At 47.7% G+C, this 18,874-nt stretch overlaps 1 protein-coding gene and 1 long non-coding RNA gene across 3 annotated transcripts; one reads left to right on the top strand and one right to left on the bottom strand.

The window, feature by feature from the left end:
* The first annotated feature begins 206 nt into the window (after positions 1 to 206).
* Positions 207 to 18,413, top strand: ERLIN2 (ER lipid raft associated 2). 2 transcript variants are annotated; one of them, XM_040460164.1, is made up of 12 exons: positions 207 to 322; positions 1,513 to 1,634; positions 3,148 to 3,229; positions 4,430 to 4,476; positions 6,358 to 6,419; positions 6,578 to 6,703; positions 10,775 to 10,848; positions 11,008 to 11,066; positions 11,602 to 11,693; positions 12,498 to 12,587; positions 14,491 to 14,570; positions 14,963 to 18,413. In XM_040460164.1, the coding sequence occupies exons 2-12, from the start codon at positions 1,528 to 1,530 to the stop codon at positions 15,155 to 15,157; spliced, it is 1,014 nt and encodes a 337-aa protein (XP_040316098.1). In that variant the 5' UTR covers positions 207 to 322; positions 1,513 to 1,527; the 3' UTR covers positions 15,158 to 18,413. The 2 variants fall into 2 exon arrangements, with proteins under 2 accessions (XP_040316098.1, XP_040316173.1); XM_040460239.1 differs by lacking the exon at positions 207 to 322 and adding an exon at positions 343 to 602.
* Positions 9,483 to 11,603, bottom strand: LOC121020314 (uncharacterized). The gene is made up of 2 exons (XR_005786084.1): positions 11,454 to 11,603; positions 9,483 to 9,646 (listed from the first exon to the last, which is right to left on the bottom strand). It is a non-coding gene; the product is annotated as an uncharacterized LOC121020314 (long non-coding RNA).
* Positions 18,414 to 18,874: the final 461 nt, after the last annotated feature.

Raw genomic sequence — 18,874 nt, 5'->3', positions numbered from 1 at the left:
CACTCAGCACCCGCCGCTACTAGCGTCCTCCCGCGCGTCACTCTCCAGGCGCTCCGCACCGTCCCCGCCCTGGAAACCCTAACCAGAGGTCCCAACGGGCCGGACCAAGCCGAGGGCGCCCCCTGGCGCCCACGCGCAGACACCGAACTCGGGGAGCGCGGGGGCGGGGCTGACGAGCTAAGAAGGCGGGAGTCTTCTCGCGTGAACTAAAGGCGTCATCGAGGCGACGGACCCGGAAGGAAGTAGCGTATGGAGGGGCGTGGCGGTTTCTACGGTTGCACGGGGGTTCGGACGAGTACGGAGCGCCTGGAGGGACAGCCTGGTACGCGGCCCCCGCCCCTTAGTGTGCGCACTGGGCCTTTTTGCGGCTCTCGGCCCGAGCTTGTCAGCCGTTCTCCCGGGCTCGAACCCCAGCAGCCTCTCTCCCTCAGGAGCTAGAAAGCAACCCCTTTCTGTTTCGTCCCTTCCCCCTGAACCCCAGGGCGCTTGGGACGCGCGACCCTCTCTCGGAAGAGGGCAGGGAAGGGGCGCGATTTGGGAGCGGGGAGGAGGGCATCTGCAGAAAGGACACAGCTGCAGATCGGTAGCTGGAGTCCGCTACGGTAAAATAAGCGCCTTGCAGATGTCTGAGCCCTAGCTATGTTAGTCCTGGGAGGCAGAATCCACGCCCTGCACGGGTGGGCCCGGGCACGCCTGTGAACTTTGCTGTCAGTTACCATCGTTTTTCCAGATCCTTCGGTGTTCAGAAAATGAGTCTCTAGATGCCAGCTCTTTCTCATCCTGGTGCCTGGGCCCAATTGGACCCAGGAGCCCATCTGCCCACCCTTGGGAGCCCTCTTTCTTCTCTAACCGTGGGGCTTGGGGACCTGTCGGGTGCAAAGTCCCAGTCAAGTGTATGGGAGGGAGTGTAGAGCCCTCCCCCCTTTAGATCCAGAGGAATAACTGGGAAGGTGGACGAAAAGCCAGAGAATCCCATCATGGGATTCTGCTCACATGCTGTGTCTGTCACTCCAGCATCTGGAAGGACTAAATAATGGTTTCTTTTGAAATGGCAGGCAATTAGGACTGGGAGGCTCTGACCAGAATTACATAGCCACAACTGCCTGTCATTTGACATCCTCTGTAATTTGGGCAACATACTGCAGCTGCCTCTCTTCCCTTTTACTAGCGTGAGTGGCTCCCGTGACAGCACATTCGTGTTCACAGGAAGAGAAGGCTGTGTTCTGAACGCTGCCCAATTGGCACTGGTTCTCTCTTGGGGCCCGGCTGTATCTGGAGCCACTGCCTCTCCAGCGAGGTGGGGAATATAATTCCACAGCTAAGGAAGGAGTGGGAATGTTGCCTGAGAACAGGGATGAAGAGAGTTGTAGATCTAGCCTTGTGTTCATACTACAGCAGGCTGGATAGGAGCCACTTGCAGGGAGCCCAGCTTAGTAAGGTGCTCTCTCTGCTTGTCATAGCTTTTCTCCTGCATGTCGGACCACACACATTTTCTTGCATCTTTTTCCCTAGGATAAAGGCTCACTGATGGCTCAGTTGGGAGCAGTTGTGGCTGTGGCTTCCAGTTTCTTTTGTGCGTCTCTTTTCTCAGCTGTGCACAAGATAGAAGAGGGACATATTGGGGTGTATTACAGGTAAGGAAGGGACAGGGAGAAGCTTGCAACTTCCTGTTAAATGACTTTCTTTCCTACTCACTGTCTAGCAGATTCTGTTGAATATCTGTGTACACTGAATAGAGGAATCTTTTAGACTGAGCTGTTGTGTCAGTGACCAGGGGAGGGGGGCATATACACACACGCTTATATACATACGTAAATGTAAATATGAAACTTAGTAGTCTCAAGTTGATGCTGTGGACGGTGAATGATAAATGTGTATAGAGGTTTAGAGTTAAAATCCACAGGAAACCAGTGCTTGCAGGTTATCTCTGAAACCTCGTTTTCTTATATCCCCCTCCCGGCATCTTGGTGCCACAAAGTTACCTCCGATGAGCACCAGTTCTTGATGGCAACTTGAGCTAGCCTGATCTGCCAGTTTGTACCCACTCTTTAAAATTAACGTTTCGGGCAAAATGAGAAATCCTGCAGATTGATACATAACCATTCAAGCAAGCACTAGGATAGTGGTTCTTACAAGAAAGCTCCATTGGGTAGCTGTTTTATTGCTCTTTTTAAAAAATATAATAATGTATTTTTTTCCTTCATACTATAAAGCAAAGAAGCACTTACAAATCTTGGGTTGCTTTCCTTTCAGTAACCTCCATGACCAGGTTTTTTGCTTTAAGTCTTTATGAACTCCTTCTTATATATGCTCAAGACGCCTATTCCTGGATTGCTGATAGCAAGTTCTAAAAGTCTCCTTGGGATCCACTCTCCCCTTTATTTCTCCCCACCTTCTGCTTATGTGTCCCCAAAAAAAGGCTTTTAACTTTGTTACCCTTTACGTACAACTTGGTTATAAAGTAATGCTACCGCCTGAAAAATATTTGTAAATGATTTTTAACAATTTTTTAAACATTTTTATTTATTTTTGAGAGATAGAGACAGAGTGTGGTGGGGGGTGTGTGGGGCAGGGGCAGAGAGAGAGAGAGAGACACAGAATCCAAAGCAGGCTCCAGGCTCTGAGCTGTCAGCACAGAGCCCAACACGGCTCAAACTCACGAACCGTGACATCATGACCTGAGCCAAAGTCGGATGCTTAACCGACAGAGCCACCCGGGCGCCCCTTGTTTGTAAATGATTTTTAAAGCATTTCTTAAAATTATTCTTTTGATTGTTCATGTCACTGGGATCCAGCATCAGTGCAGTTAAATTGATAAATGTGTTACTGGACTTAACTGCCCTCCTGGATTGCCACAAGCTCAACGGATATGACAGAGTTCCTCTTACGTTAAGTATTGCCAGGGATTCTGCCGTCTTTATTCCACTTGGCCCATGTGCCTATTTTTCTTGCCACAAAAGCATAAATAATGGTTTTATGTTTTACCATCAGACTTCCTAGAATATTAGGGTCGAGTTGAGAGGAAGGGGTCTGTGGACATGGCTGAGGCACGTGGCACTCTATATGAAACGTTTATGGGGCCGGTGCAAATAGTATTGATGTAATAGATACCTCTTGCTAAACTGCCTCTCTCTCCTTCCTCTGCAGAGGCGGTGCCCTACTGACTTCCACCAGTGGCCCTGGTTTCCATCTCATGCTCCCTTTCATCACATCATATAAGTCTGTGCAGGTATACTTGGCTTATGGGGTATGTTTGGACCACTGCAGATTTGGGGTGTTGACAAACGCGTGATTGTAATTACTTACCATTAGGTCAGTATAATGCCTTTCCAAGGAATCTCATACACACACACACACACACACACACACACAAACATACACACAAACACGTACACACACATATGTGTATACATATATACGTACACGTGTATGTATATATATGCACCTATTTATATACACATATGCATATATGCATGTATATGTGTACATATATATATGTATATGTGTATGTATATATATCTAATGGAGAATGAGGCTCCATGAACCATGTACTCTAGAGCTTTATTTGGTTGTTGAAATAGCCGGATGGGGTCATTGCCTTGGCCCAGCAGCCCCAGCTGGGAATTATTTCTTCACTTCAAGGTAAAACCAAAGAAGAATATGTTCTGAATGTATAGAAGGAAAAGTAGGGTGCGTGTGTCTGTGTGTTTTAAATCACAGGCTACCAAGATAAATAGAAATAAAACATGGTAAATTTGCTGGTTCTTATTTTAAATTCATAGATGTGAACATAATTTGGTGGGGGTGCGGGGGGGGGGAGTTGGACTCAGTGAAGGGAAATGACATCTAAGTAGAAGTAGGATTAGTTATGACAGATCTAAAAGCCTGGCTAAGTTAGACTAGCCATCTTTGAAGTATGTCCAGCTAAGAGGAATAAGATTTAAAGAATGACTTCAAAACTAACCCAGGAAAATATCCCAGGATACCTCCTCAGCATTCTCCCTGTACATCACTTCTGCTATTTCCTCTGCTCGATGGTTTCTAGAGTGCATTTGTGCACATGACTTCACGAGTCTTACAATAAGGCTGAGAATGGGCTGAGCCAAATAAAGAATCCGCTGTTTCAAGACTGGTAAAGGAAGAGACAGAGATAAACACAGGTCTTAGGACTCCTAATGCAGGGTCTTTTTTACTAAGTCATTACTAAGCTCATCTGTATGGTGATTCACTTACAGTGAAGGGGGGGTAGGTACCTTTGTTTGGGTGTCACACCCTATAAGTAAGGAGGATTAGGTGAAACATTCATGTTTAACAAGAGCAAAGCTCATCCCAGATAAATTCAAGGACCAGGCCATTTGGGATTCTAAAATGAAGTTACTTTGCTTGTCACTGCCCATTTTACAGCATTTTATGTCTCCTCCATTTCTAGACCACACTGCAGACAGATGAGGTGAAGAACGTGCCTTGCGGGACTAGGTAAGGGCCCCGGGGTAAAGCAGTTACACATGCAGCAACAGAAGGGCTGTCTGGCTGACTGCAGCAAGAGATAGTGAAAAGGGATGCATTCCTTCTTGGTAGTTTTACCAAGTTCCCCACCTCCTAGCTCCCTAGGCTCCAATTTGACTAGGTGGTGCAGTGCATCGGGGAAAATCATAGGAGGTAAACAGGTTTGGGAGAGCCTGGAATGCTGTGATAAGTTTGGACTTTTTCTGTTGCAAGTGAAGATCCACTAAAGGCCTTCAGCAGGCAAATGACCCGATACAAGAAGATAGGTTTCGCATAACCAGCTATGGAGAATGTTTTAAAGGTAGGGGGAGGGGCGCCTGGGTGGCTCAGTCGGTTAAGCGGCCGACTTCGGCTCAGGTCATGATCTTACAGTTCGTGAGTTCAAGCCCCACATCAGGCTCTGTGCTGACAGCTCAGCTCCTGGAGCCTGCTTCGGATTCTGTGTCTCCCTCTCTCTCTGCTCCTCCTCCGCTTGCGCTCTCCCTGTGTCAAAAATAAATAAACATCTAAAATAATAATAAAAAATAAATTAAAAGGTAGGGGGAGACCTCAGGGTCTGGTGATCCAAACAGAACACTGCTCTAGTGGTCCGCTTGGAAAGTAAAGGAGATCTAAACTGGACAGGGTGACAAACACCACCACAAGGAAACATGGGAGCAAATCCAGAATTAGGGCATCTCACGGGATAATGGGCCTGATCTCATCACAAGGAGGAGCTTTGGGTTGAAAAGGAGACTTAAAAGACATAAATGTGATGGATGGTGAGCCTTGATTAGAACCTGGTTCAAAAATACCAGCTATGAAAGACAGAGAAGGCCTGGATTCGTCAGCTCGGGCTGCTATAACACAGCACCACAGACTGGGTGGAAACTGGTGAAGCCTCTCTTCCTCGTTTGCATGTGGTGGCTTTGCTGTGTGCTCACACGGCCTTTCCTCTGCACATGCAGGGAGAAAGATGTTTGGTGGCTGCCTTTTTTCGTTTACCACTCTAACTGGGTGAGCGCCCCATCCCTAAGCCCTCATAACCTTAATTACCACCTGAAAAGCCATCTCTCAATACAGTCACCTGGGGGTTTTGGAGTTTACACTTAAGGCTTTTTGGAGGGCACACACTTCAGTCCGCAGCAGGATCGAGTGAGGAAATTGGAATAAGGACTAGGTATCAGAGGCTGTTAAGGAATTCTTGCTAATTTTCTTAGGTTTGGGGATGGAGTTAGGACTACATAGGAGAATGTCATTACTCCTAGGTGAGTGTTGCTTACTAAAGTTTGAAGGGGTAAAGAGTATCATGACTGCAACGTTGAAATGTTCAGCATAAAAAAGATCAATCAATAAGGTAAAATGTTAACAGCTGTTAAGTTTAGTGTTCGTGTACGGCCGTTAGTTGTACTATTCTTTTCACCGTTCCTGTATACCCAAAATTGTTTATAAAAACGAATATTTGCAGGGAAAGGGAAGGGCTGAACCAAAGTGAGGGTGGAGACCGTGAGAAATGGTGACTGGAAAATCCCACTGTGACCTTTAAGTTCTGAGAACACCTTGACTTTTCCCTGAAATTGATTGCTTCAGTCAAAAGGCATGGCAGATTCAAAAGATACACTATTCTTTTTCTTACTGGTACCCCCAAAAGTTTCATTTTTCTCCGTCTGGAGATATTTTTAGGAGGTGTGGTTTCTTGGGAGACTGTGTTCTTGCTCCAAACTTGGAAGATTCCTACTTGGAGATCCCTCCTGCCTTCTGACCTCCCGCGAACTCTTTCCTGCTGAGTCACACTTCTTACGCCATCACCCTGGGACTGCACTATGTTCCAGAGCCTACTGGTGACTTCTCTGTCCCTTCTTCCTCCAACAGTGGTGGTGTAATGATCTACTTTGACAGAATTGAAGTGGTGAACTTCTTGGTCCCAAACGCAGGTACGTTTTTCCAGTTTCCCTTCTCCACCGGCTTACTTTGCCCAGCATGTCCCCCTGCGTGCCCCCCCCCCACCAGGATCTGCTGCAGCACCTCAGGCAGTGGCGGGGGGCGGGGGGGGCTGCTTTTTCTTACCTTGCAATCCCACCCTCCCTCCCAGTGTATGACATAGTGAAGAACTACACTGCTGACTACGACAAGGCCCTCATCTTCAACAAGATCCACCACGAACTGAACCAGTTCTGCAGCGTGCATACGCTTCAGGAGGTCTACATCGAGCTCTTTGGTAAGGAAGCCTCTTCTGGCCATGGCATGCCTTGGCAGCTGTTCCCCCCACCACCGACTTCCGAGCCACCGTAGGGCAGGATGGGTACGGGTGGACAGGAAGTGCAAGCCCAGTGCTCAGGAACCGGTCTGTGCTGATAGCAGCAGAAGGTCAAGAAGGCAGGTGAAGTTTGGGCACACGGATGACAGTGGACTGGAGGCCTCCTGGTCCACATCAGGGCTGGAATGGCAGTCGTAAAACACCTGCTGTCCCTAAAACACCCTTCTATAATAAGACAGGGTCAGTTCTCAAGAACCTGAGAGAGTATCCAACCCAGCAGCCTCATTTTCAGATAAGGGTACTGAGTGAGGCCCAAAGAGACAAATGGCAGGGCTGAAGCTAGAACTCTCGCTTCACCTTGCTTCCCACCACACCACGCCGAATGCAGGGGAGCCAGGAAAGGCGAGGAGGACGGCAGGAGTCGCATTTAATTCTGGAAAGGGGACAAGGACCATAGCTACTTAAAGCTCCCAGAGCTTTGTGGTGGTGGGTCTTTTTAACCCTATACCTGTAGGGATGAATAGGAAAATCCTTAAAAGAATCCACGTACTTAAGTGGATACCTTTTGTCCTCTTTAGCCACCAAAATAAACATAGTGTGACTATAGCAGCAAGGGAGGGAAACAGTTCAGTAATCCTTAAAGCTCTTTCGCAAGAAGCGTTCTGGTTCAGCTTGCTGCCGGAAGTGTTCTAGTAGCCGGTGCCGAAAGTAAACGATGGTACAGCTAGTCTTGATATGAGGACTAGACAGTGATTTTCCCAGGAATCTTCCTGAAAAAGGACCGTGCGTGAAGACGTTTCAGAGTAGGCAGGGGAGGAGCGTCTGGTGCTGCCGGAGACCGCGATCAGAGCCCCCCTGCACACGGTGTTCCAGATTTGGGAAATCGTCAGAGTCACTTTCAATTTTTCTGCAGTAGGAAGTGAATCTAAATTCCCTTTAGAGGGTTTGGATTCAGCATGCTTTTACAAAAAATGCAGTAAGTTTGCCTTATTTTCTTTTTTTTACCTCAAACTGATTAGCATTTTATAAAATATCATTACTTTTCTCTAGAGCCACTGTTTTAGAACTTGTGCCATTAAATGAACATTTTAAAGCATTTGAAACAACAAAAGGCAAAGGAATCTAATTTCCATGAAGAGAAAATGAAAATGTGACATCATTTTGCGTTAGAAAACTTCTTACTGTCAAGGCGCCTGGCTGGCTAAGTCAGTGGAGCACGTGACTCTTGATCTCAGGGTCATGGGTTCGGGCCCCACATTGGGGGTAGAGATTACTTAAAAATAAAATCTTCAAGATAAAGTAAAAAGAAAGAAAGAAAACTTACTCTCATAGAGATAAACTTAGTAGCTTAGTGAAGCTTCTTTTACAGAGAAGCTCAGAAAATATATTTGCTTTGAAATGTTTTTCTTTTTCTTTTTCTTTTTTTTAAATTTTTTTTAACATTTATTTATTTTTGAGACAGAGAGAGACAGAGCATGAACAGGGGAGGAGCAGAGAGAGAGGGAGACACAGAATCTGAAACAGGCTCCAGGCTCTGAGCTGTCAGCACAGAGCCCGACGCGGGGCTCGAACTCACGGACCGTGAGATCATGACCTGAGCCGAAGTCGGGCACTTAACCGACCAAGCCACCCAGGCGCCCCATGTTTTTCTTTTTAAAGTTAAGTCTTGGGGTGCCTGGGTGGCTCAGTCGCTTGAGCATCTGACTTTTGATTTTGGCTCAGCTCATGATCCCAGGGTTGTAGAATTGAGTCCCACGTCAGGCTCCATGCTTAGATTCTTAAGATTCTCTCTGTCTCCCTCTGCCCCTCTCCCTTGCTCATGCTCTCTCTCTTTCTCAAAAAATTAATCAGTTGATTAAAAAAATTAAGTCTTGGGAGATCACTCTCTTGCTTAGAATCTATTTGCATCTGTAAAGGAGAAATTCATGTCTCAAATCCTACTCGTTAGGCAAGGAGGTTTTCTCCTGGTTCTGTCCTCTCAGGACTCACAGCCCTGACTCAGCTTCGCGGCCTAATTCTCATCACTGCTTACCCTGCTGCATCCTCTCTGCCCACTTTATAAATTTTTTTATGTTTTATTTTTTATATTTGAGAGAGAGCCAGAGAGCGAGTAGGGGAGGGGCAGAGAGACCGAGACAGAATCTGAAGCAGGCTCCAGGCTCTGAGCTGTCCACACAGAGCCCAATGCAGGGCTTGAACTCACAAACCATGAGATCATGACCTGAGCTGAAGTCGGACCCTTAACCAACTGAGCCACCCAGGCACCCCAGTCTGCCCACTTTATAAAAACATTACCTGGTACTTGCTCAGAAGTTGACCTGATTCAACCTCTTTGTGTAATATAACCTAATCAGAATTTATCTGCAGAACTATAATGTGTAAAAAACTTATTAGTATTGCTTTGATAATAAACCACCTTGCAAAATATTTCTTCCAGATTGTCCTAGAAAGTTACTAGCCCAGGACCACAGGTGTCCACTAATAAATGACAATGTTATTATTAACCTAGGGAGGGCACAGAACATCTCAAATTTGGTTGATCTAAAATAGAAAATATGAAACGTGATGTTTATCTCCATCTGTCAAATTGTTAAACACATATCAGGTCTGAGGTGCTGCCTTTGGGGCATTTCTCCCTCATGCTGACAGGCTCATGAGAGCATATCCAGTCCATAGAAATGTTAAAATTCCTTGCTGACTGATATGACAGTTGAAGAAAGTGCCATTTTAGACCTAAAAATTAAAGCATAGTGACCAAACAGGTTTATTAGTTTGACTGCTAACTCGCTTGAGCACATCACTGAACCTCCATGGGCCTCCATTTGGGCATCTGTTAAAGGCAGATGGCAGTGGCTCCTCTTTGGGCACAGGTGACCAAGAACGGCTACTTCAAGCAGGTGACAGCTGACAGTAATAAGAGAGGTGATTCAGTTCCGATGTCCCAGCCAGATTTCGAGGTTTCATGGAGTCTTCTCAGGGCCTTGCAGGGTCTTATAGAAAACCTCAGGAGGTGGTGGGGGGGGGGGGGGGGGGACCGGGCCGGGCAGAGAAGGCCCAGGCCAGAGAGGGCAGCTGTGGCCCCGCACGGTCACAGCCAGAATGGGCAACCAGTTAGAGCTCTTCCTAAACTTCCCTATGAAACAACTCCCATGTGAATTCTGACAGAGCAATCAGGGCCAAAGCAAACGACACATCAGAGGACTTGGGCTCATTTCCAGAACCGTAAATTTTCATTTTCCCCTTGTGTTATTTGATGGGAGTTCTTAATGGAAATAGTCTTCCCTGGGGCTTTCCTTGACGTCAGAGTCTGTTTTTCTGGTAGAAACTTCTAAAATTACCAGATTTAATGTGCTTGGCTCCCTTCGAAATACCTAACACAGCCACTCCACCTTCCTTCCTCTGGAAAATGGGGGCCCGCCCTCTGTTTCGCTGCTGTTGTCTAGGGGAAGGCTGCTGCCTGACTCAAGAAATGTGCTAGAATTGTTGTTTGTACTTGTTCTTTTGAAAGCTCAGTTTCCTTTTGGGCAAGGTTGATATTTTCAACAGCCTCGGTGATTTTATCTGGAGGCCACAGGAAAAGGACACTCTCCCATCTAGCTTATGTAGAGGGGCCGCACAGGGATGTCACTTTGAAAGATGGGTGGCAGGGGACGCCTGGGTGGCTTAGTCATTTAAGCATCTGACTTCAGCTCAGGTCACGATCTTCTGGTTCATGAGTTCAAGTTCCATGTCTGGCTCTGTGCTGACAGCTCAGAGCCTGGAGCCTGCTTCAGATTCTGTGTCTCCCTCTCTCTCTGCCCCTCTCCCGCTCGTGCTCTGTCTCTCTCTCAAAAATAAATAAACATAAAAATTTTTTAAAAACAAGAAAGACGTGCAGGGTATCTTTAGATTTCTGGGCTCTGCCTTGGAAAGACCTTTGGCCTGTCAGGTGCATTCTTGAGCTGGCGTGTTAGTTTGTACTCTGCCCTCACACTTTCCTCCACCCTGCCGAAAAAACGTAACAACAACGTTTTCGGTCTTTCTTGATTCCAGATCAGATTGATGAAAATCTCAAGCTGGCTTTGCAACAGGACCTGACCTCCATGGCCCCCGGGCTCGTCATCCAAGTAAGCATGGCCACTGTGGGACACCCCCTGGTAAAGGTGTATCCCCCGCTCTTCCAAGGGATGTCCTTCTCGTGCAAGCAGATCAAGGGCTAGTGGCAGCTGTTCGGGTCCCTCACCACCCTCACCTTCCCATCAGGTGCTATTTTTATCCTTCCCCAGGCTGTGCGGGTGACAAAGCCCAATATACCCGAGGCGATCCGCAGAAACTACGAGTTGATGTGAGTATTCCCTCTGCCCAACCTGTACCCCCCACTCTGTCCCACACCCCTCACCTCATCCCATCCCAGAGTTAACCGAAGCCGTGCCACGCGTTTCTTCCCCTCCTTGAGTATTCGGCACAGCCCACTGCACCGTAAGATGGGGCAGGTGTGTCGCAACAGTCACCTGGGCTCCGGAGAAGCCCTTTCAAGCAGCGATGCTTTGAAAAGGGCCAGGGGGCATTGTTTGTGCTTCATGGCTCGTGCCAAAGAAGATGGGAGGGAGAGGCGGTTCAGTGGGCAGGCAGGTGCATTTTACCTAAGTAAGTTATGCTTTACTTCACACAAATGAGTTATTTGGGAGGAGAAAGAGAGCCGCGTTACTGCCTGCAATAGATCTGCTCTTACTTGGGACAGGGAACAGCCTTCCAGGCGAGAGTGAGAAAGCCAGGTTTGCCTCTCCTCAGCAGAAGTTTGGTTCCTCCAGGGGACAGTGAAGTTCCTCGGAAGCGTTTTCAGCAGCCGCCTCACGGCTGCATACTGTTCTTCCCTTCAGGGAAAGCGAGAAGACAAAGCTGCTCATTGCAGCCCAGAAACAGAAGGTGGTGGAGAAGGAAGCTGAGACAGAGCGCAAGAAGGCCCTGATCGGTCTGGATGTGGTTCTGGGATCCCCTCTCAGGGCGGAAGGGCTGGGGAAGGCGGGCAGATGGCGAGGAAGCCTTGGGCGCGGTTAGGTCACACGGTCCTGCAAACCCTGGCCGCGCACAGGAGCGGCACTTGTACTCCCAGAAGCGACGCTGAAATTGTCAGATGGTGGGCAGGGCCGGTGAGCTTTGAGTCTCCCCCTATCTCTGAAATGAAAGGATCCCTTCCTAGTTAATTCTTAATCGATAACAGTAGTAGCTAATACTTCTCAAGCACCTACCATGAGCCGTGCACTTTTCTAAGCACTTACATGTGACTCGTCTCCTCACAAGCACGAAGGGACTAATTAACGTGCCCAGTGTCATATGGCAAGTAAGTGGTGGAAATGGGGTTCACCCGCAGAGACCCTGGCCAGAACCCAGCTCCTAACCTCTGCACTAGATCATCAATGACTACTGACTGCTTCCCAGAGTCAAGTGGCAGGAAGAACCTTTTTAGACACTACCGTATTCCTTAAAATACTCTTTTGGGAGAAACACCCCTGTGACTTAGGAGAGAGGTTGGGACTCATTCCTCGCTTTCGTGGGAGGGCCCAGGTCTCCCGGCTGACTGTCTCGTGCCGATGTCGGGGTACTGCACTCACGGGTGCAGTCCACACGTGCCCGCCGTGGTCACCCTCTGGGGCCCTCCCTCTGAACACATCCACATCCCCGCATCAGGGACTCTGATCACAGGAAGGGTGGGATTTAGTCTAGCCTGTGAGATATCCATAGTGCTCTAAGCCTTTTCTCAACATCGTCACTACAGAGGCAGAAAAAGTGGCTCAGGTGGCAGAAATCACCTATGGGCAGAAGGTGATGGAGAAGGAGACCGAGAAAAAGATTTCGGAAATTGAAGGTGAGCAAAGCTGAAATGAGTGCCTGAGTTTTCCTCACGCCCCACTGTGTGGCTGGGTGGGGGTAGGGTCGGGAGAGCCCTTTCCTTGGCTCTTTAACCTTTGTTCTAAGATGTCCTGATTCCTCTGTGCTTTGACTCAAGTTTGGGGGAGATTTGGGCCAGGCTGGCATACGTTTTCCACTTCAGAGAGCGTTCATTCATTCAACAAATGTCCATGTAGTGCTGTTAGGTGCTCTCGGGTGAGGAGTAAGAAAAAGGGAAATTGTGTAAATCCCTGCTGTCTGGCAAGGGTCTCAGTGGCAGTGAACTCAGAGGCTAGGCAGAACAGCCCCTGCTTGTGCCGTGCCTACCCCCCACAGCTGTGGCTTCTAAGTCTGTTCTCAGTATCCCTATGGTAGATCCTGAGGCAGGTCTGAAAAAGACACCTTTTCGGTACCAACAACACTGGAGCTGGAGAAAAGTGTTTTCTTGACTGGCTTTTCTGAATATTATTCACCTTCAGTTCCCTGCCCCTAAGCCCTCAGCTCATCCCCACCACCTGCCCTTTCCTTCACGTGGTGCCTTATATCAAGCAAATTCTAGGACAAAAATAGGACCTCGAGGCCCAGCTTCGAAATGCCATGTCAACTTGTACTCACCGTGGGGCTCTCAGGCTTTGCAGGGGCCCAGTGAGGAGCCAGCTGGGATTTTACAGGCCAGCAGTTCCTTGTTAGGGAGCTCTCTGCAAAACAACGCATTTTTATTTCTTATAAAAACATGTCATCAGGTGCTAAGACCACTCGAGCGGGCCCCATGCAGCCAGCGCCCCTGCCAGACTGCGCGCTCTTTCCGCCTGGGGCCGTGCTGGGGGTGTGCAGTAAGAACCCACCCACAGGCTGACCTTTCTTCCAGGCTTTTTGCTACAGATATTACATGAGGCTGGCCACATTCCCAAGGCAAGGGAGCAAGCATCAAAAGTTTTGCATCAGGGGCGCCTGGGTGGCGCAGTCGGTTAAGCGTCCGACTTCAGCCAGGTCACGATCTCGCGGTCCGTGAGTTCGAGCCCCGCGTCAGGCTCTGGGCTGATGGCTCGGAGCCTGGAGCCTGTTTCCGATTCTGTGTCTCCCTCTCTCTCTCTGCCCCTCCCCCGTTCATGCTCTGTCTCTCTCTGTCCCAAAAATAAATTTAAAAAAAAGTTGAAAAAAAAATTAAAAAAAAAAAAAAAGTTTTGCATCAGCTTGACAGAAAGCTGGTCTCAGCAGATTAAGGAAGTGTTTTGCTTGCATGGTGGAAGTTTAAGTAGGTCTTCATCCAAACAGGTGTTAGTCTGGACCATGGCATGGACTTCTCTTGTTGGGAGTTGTGCCAGCTTAACCAGTGTTAACTAGAATCTTTTTGAAATGGTCAGTGGAAATAAAAGAGAAATGAAGGTGGAGAGGGACCGAGCTGTTTCATGTTCGTGGCATCCAGGTTTAGGGGGAGCCACTTCTGGCTGTCTTTAGAGCCTTCTTTGGGCTTCTCGCGCTCTTGCTGTGCAGCACAAGAGGGGTGAAGTGGCGCCCCACCCCTGTCTTCCCAGACGCGGAGCGACAAGGACTCAGCCTGTGGACACAGGAAGTGTCCCTTGGCAGCACTTTTCCCGAGACTACCTTCGTAAGTGTCGCTGGGCATAGCAACAGACGTGCTCAGAGTTGGTCCCCACTACCCGGAGATGCCTTCAAAGCATTTTTCACCCATGGTTGATTTTCACAACGACTTGTGAAGTAGGAAAAAATGCCTCTTTCCACCATTTCACGGAACAGGAAACCAAACCACAGAGAGAAAAGAGCAGTCTCCCAAGGTCACAGAGGCAACCAGGGGAACGTCACAGGGCCCAGGGTTCTGGTAACGTCTACACTGCAGTTCACTGCGTTCTTGCCCTCAGATGCTGCCTTTCTGGCCCGGGAGAAGGCAAAGGCTGATGCCGAGTGCTACACCGCTATGAAAATCGCTGAAGCAAACAAGGTAAAGCCCAATGCACCTGGTGACGAGAGGGTATATTTGGCTTTGGGCTGATGTGGTTCGAGAGCTCGTGATGTTGGATGGCCACTGCCACCAAAGCCCCTCCTAGCCAGAAGTGCTGGCTGCCGTGCTGTGTGGGCCTGGTGCTCCCCTGTTCCTTAGCCGTGCCTCAATAGAAGCTCAGTTGTCGTGCTAAACCCAGAAACTCCCTAAAACTCCCTTGCAGCTCTGACCTTGGAAATCAGTACCCGTTACTAACAGAACAGTGAGACCAGGAAGGGGTAGGGAAGGCACATTTCTTCGACAAAGACCCTCTCCTTGTGAAAAGTGAAGGGTGCCACCCAGAGTTTTCTTGAATCTGCCTCCACATAGCCGCCTTTCCTTTTTTCTTACAGCTGAAGCTGACCCCTGAGTATTTGCAGCTGATGAAGTACAAAGCCATTGCTTCCAACAGCAAGATTTACTTTGGCAAAGACATCCCGAACATGTTCATGGACTCCGCAGGCGGTCTGGGCAAGCAGTTCGAGGGGCTAGCTGACAAGCTGAGTTTCGATGATGACCCCTTGGAAGCAGACCCTGAGGAGAATTGAAATTTTTGTATATGACCTCAAATGACACTTAAAAGAGATCTTTATTTTTGAATGATGAACCAGGATGCTCCTCCCTCCCACATTACCTGCCTTGACTCTCTCCCACATTCGGTGGTGAAAAAAAAGAAGAAATGGATTTAAATAGATCCCCTCCCTGGGAAGGACGGGAAGGGGTTGATGATTTGGGGTTTTATTCAGGTAAGTGGGTCAGATGACTTCTGTTAAGACTGGGAAACCATGGCTTTGACCTTTGCCCTCTAGACACTAATTTTAGCCCTTTGAAGCAGATTTAAGGAGGGACTCAGTCATTACAGAGTGGGAGAAACGTAGGGTGTTGCCTCCAGGTGATCTGATTTCCCTTATTTGGGAAAACGGGGTCCAGTTTTCTCGCCCCTGCCTCCAAGGTGGGAGACACCTGGGGGTGAGGCCCAGCAACTGAGCAAATGTGTGCTTTTGAGTTTGCCAGCAGAGCTGCGGGGGGACAGCTGCAGGGGATGTTGGGCGTTGCTGGCATTTCTCTCGGGGCGTCTGTGAGTCACGTTGGCACGCTCTTCCGGAGTCCTCTTAAGGAAGAACCTGAGCTGTCAGCTCTGCAGACCTTTCTGTCCACAGCCCTCCTTGCCCCAGGGCTCAAAGAGCGGTGGTTTCCAACTACACTCCAGAGTCAGGCTTTGGGCACCACCACACGCTTCTTTTTAAAACTTTTCACGTGTTCTGTGATTTGGTTTTTTCCCCTCACGTCTGTTCATTGATTCCACTCGGCATCAGGAAGACAGGAACAAACAACCCACGTGTCTTAATAGCTGCTGACGTGGGGTCGTCATCTCTCTCAGCCACCGTGGCACCTGCTTGGCAAACTGCGTACGTTCCTTGAGATCACGAGCCTTTTCTATTGTGGGGATTCTACCTTGAAGAGCTCCTGTGGGGGAGGAGGAGGAGGAGGTCCCCTGGAAGATCTCCTAGTCATAATGCTTCTAGCTTGTGCTGGCATTAGTCTGATGCAGCGATAAAAAGGGAGCCCATTCTCTAAGTAGCGCGTGTTTTTAAATCTAGGGCACTGACAGCCACACAGGGGTCAGACTGAGTGCTAAATCTCAAGAGACAGTGATGGGGGTACATGCCCGAGGCCCTGCCCCGGCCCCTGGGTTGGAAGGGCTGCACCAAAATCTGTTCAAATGTTTGAGTTTGGTTTTAGTTTTGTTTTTGTTTTTCCATTTCTAAGTAGGAAAAATTTGAGTCACTCTGGGAGATTTGGGATGGAGGAGAACAAACATGAAAGAAAGGTTTTCTTCTATCCTGAAACGGGGGGTGGGGTGACGTTCAGCTTATGTAGCCCACGAGTCGTGCACCAGATTGTTAGGTTGTCTCGAGTTAACTTGCAAACACGTTGGTATTCTCCATGACAAGCTCTGGTTGAGGATTCAGCCTTGCTATTAGCCTCCCCCCCTCCCCCCGCCACCAAAGAAACTACCACTGTACCCCCTCAGCGATACTATGAATGATACTTTCTGGCACGGATCCCCACTTCATTTTTGATCCCATGCCCAGACCTGGTTTATCAAACGGCCCCAAAATTCGGGCCAGCTTGCTCCCAAGTAGCACCAGGCTTGTCTAGGGTCCTGGGAACAATCAGCCTGCTTAGTAGAAACAAAATGTGAACTCCTCTGAAATGCTGCCCTTCTCTGTTCTTATCTCTGGGACTTAGAATTTTCAAACCACTGGTCCTGGTCACACTTTGTGCAAGCAACCACATGTTTGTTGGAATGATGGGTTTTAACGTGCTCACAGGTGCTTGCAGAAGACAGTCAGTCTCCCGAGGCCAGCAGGGTAACCGTCATTAAGATATACTCACCCTCCTCCATTTCGGTGCCATTGATCCCTTGTTAGGAGCAGCAGGACACATGACATCCAGCATCCCCAGTTTTCATATTTGTCAGCTCCCCCTACCCTGAGACTTGCCTCCTCGGCCTCAGAAAACGCTACCTTAACAGAACCCAAGGCAAGGATGTCTCAGCCTCTGAACAGTACGTTTGCTCAGGTTCTTAACTTGAAAGTCTCCCTAATACCAACATTCTGTGATAGTTTGTCCCTTGCACTAGATACACTTTAACCACAACAGAGCCTCAGTAAAGTCTGCTGCACCTGCCCCCCTCACTGCTAATGTTGCTTCCTCTTTAACCACAAAGTATAAATGTTGCAGTAGCCCTCGGTTCAAATTCAACGGTTATCTATAACCTGCCTAAATGGTGAAATCATGGAGGTCAGTGGTTTCCTCAGCATGGGACTAACCAGTCTGTCTGTGCGACTTTGTTTCTTTAACACTCACTAGAAAATCCGATCTTAAAGCATTTGAGTTCTAAACATGTAAAATGTGACAGCCTACAATTTTGTAGGCAGCAAAGTCATGGCTGCTATTTATAAATGGAACTTCTATCAAAATAAGTAACTGTTTATAAAATTCAGTTTTTGTAGGATTTTCCAAGGAAAAGTCACCTTGGCTGAATGTTTCTCACTAAACTTTACAGAAGTGGTTCATATTCGGTACTGTTTTTAATCACTTTTTTAATATAAGGACAGAATATTTGCAAGGAAGCCAAAGTTTGTTAATAATTTTTATAAGACTAAAATAACATAAATCTGAAGGTAACTGTGGTCATATTCAGTTGAAGGAGGAAAAAAATTGACAATTGTAGCACTATATTGATCAAAAAAAAGTTGTTTTATACATGATCTGTTGTAATTTCTATGGGTATGTGTATCTTTCAGCATTGATAACTTTGCCATTTACAGAGAGTAAGTAGTGAAAGTAAGATCACCGTATTTACTGACTTCTCTAAGTTTGATTGAAGATAAACCTCCCTCAGTTGAAAATAAACCTGTATCTTGGCTAGTGGCTGCTCTGTGTCCATGAACTTAACCTCTACTTTAGTGCTCAGTAGGATTCTAGCCACGGTTTCTATTGCTTCCTTAGAAAAGAGTTAATAGCCAATCAGTTTGTGTTTGTATTTCCATTTCTGTGTAAGCTGGTAATTGAATAGTCAAACAAACTCTACTTTGAAAGAGCCCCAACAGTTTAATGACCCCCTTTGTAAATGAGAAATGATTCTTGTTATATTAATAATTCTATAAATTATATGCTGGATTAATTGCCTTAGGTTGATAGCTGGAGGAATTGTTTTAGACAACACTAAAGGTGTGAATTTATATCTGAGTTTTATTTTCAGTCTTGCTAAATAAAACAAGTCTTTGTATTTACTTTTTATTTTTTTTAACGTTTATTCATTTTTGAGAGAGACAGAGCACAAGCAGAGGAGGGGAAGAAGAGAGGGAGACACAGAATCCGAGGCAGGCTCCAGGCTCTGAGCTGTCAGCACAGAGCCCGACGTGGGGCTCAAACCCACAGTGAGATCATGACCTGAGCTGAAGTCAGACGCTTAACTGACTGAGCCACCCAGCTGCCCCTGTATTTACTTCTTTGTTAAAGTGAAATTCAGCAATAGCTCATGTTAGGATAGGTGATATAAAGAAATAAAACTAGTGGGGCACCTGGGTGGCTCAATAGGTTGAGAATCTGAGTCTTGATTTTGGCTCAGGTCATGACCCCAGATTCATGATGGGATCAAGGCCCTTCTGGCTCTGCTGAGCATGAAGCCTGCTTAGGATTCATACTCTCTCTCTCTCTCTCTCTCTCTCTCTCTCTCTCTCTCTCTTTCTGTC

The sequence above is a fragment of the Herpailurus yagouaroundi genome, unplaced genomic scaffold (genome assembly GCF_014898765.1).
Source record: "Herpailurus yagouaroundi ecotype Mexico unplaced genomic scaffold, PumYag 28, whole genome shotgun sequence".
NCBI lineage: Eukaryota > Metazoa > Chordata > Mammalia > Carnivora > Felidae > Herpailurus > Herpailurus yagouaroundi.
The sequence above is the reverse complement of the archived record's forward strand: the minus strand, read 5'-3'. Positions and strand labels throughout refer to the sequence as shown.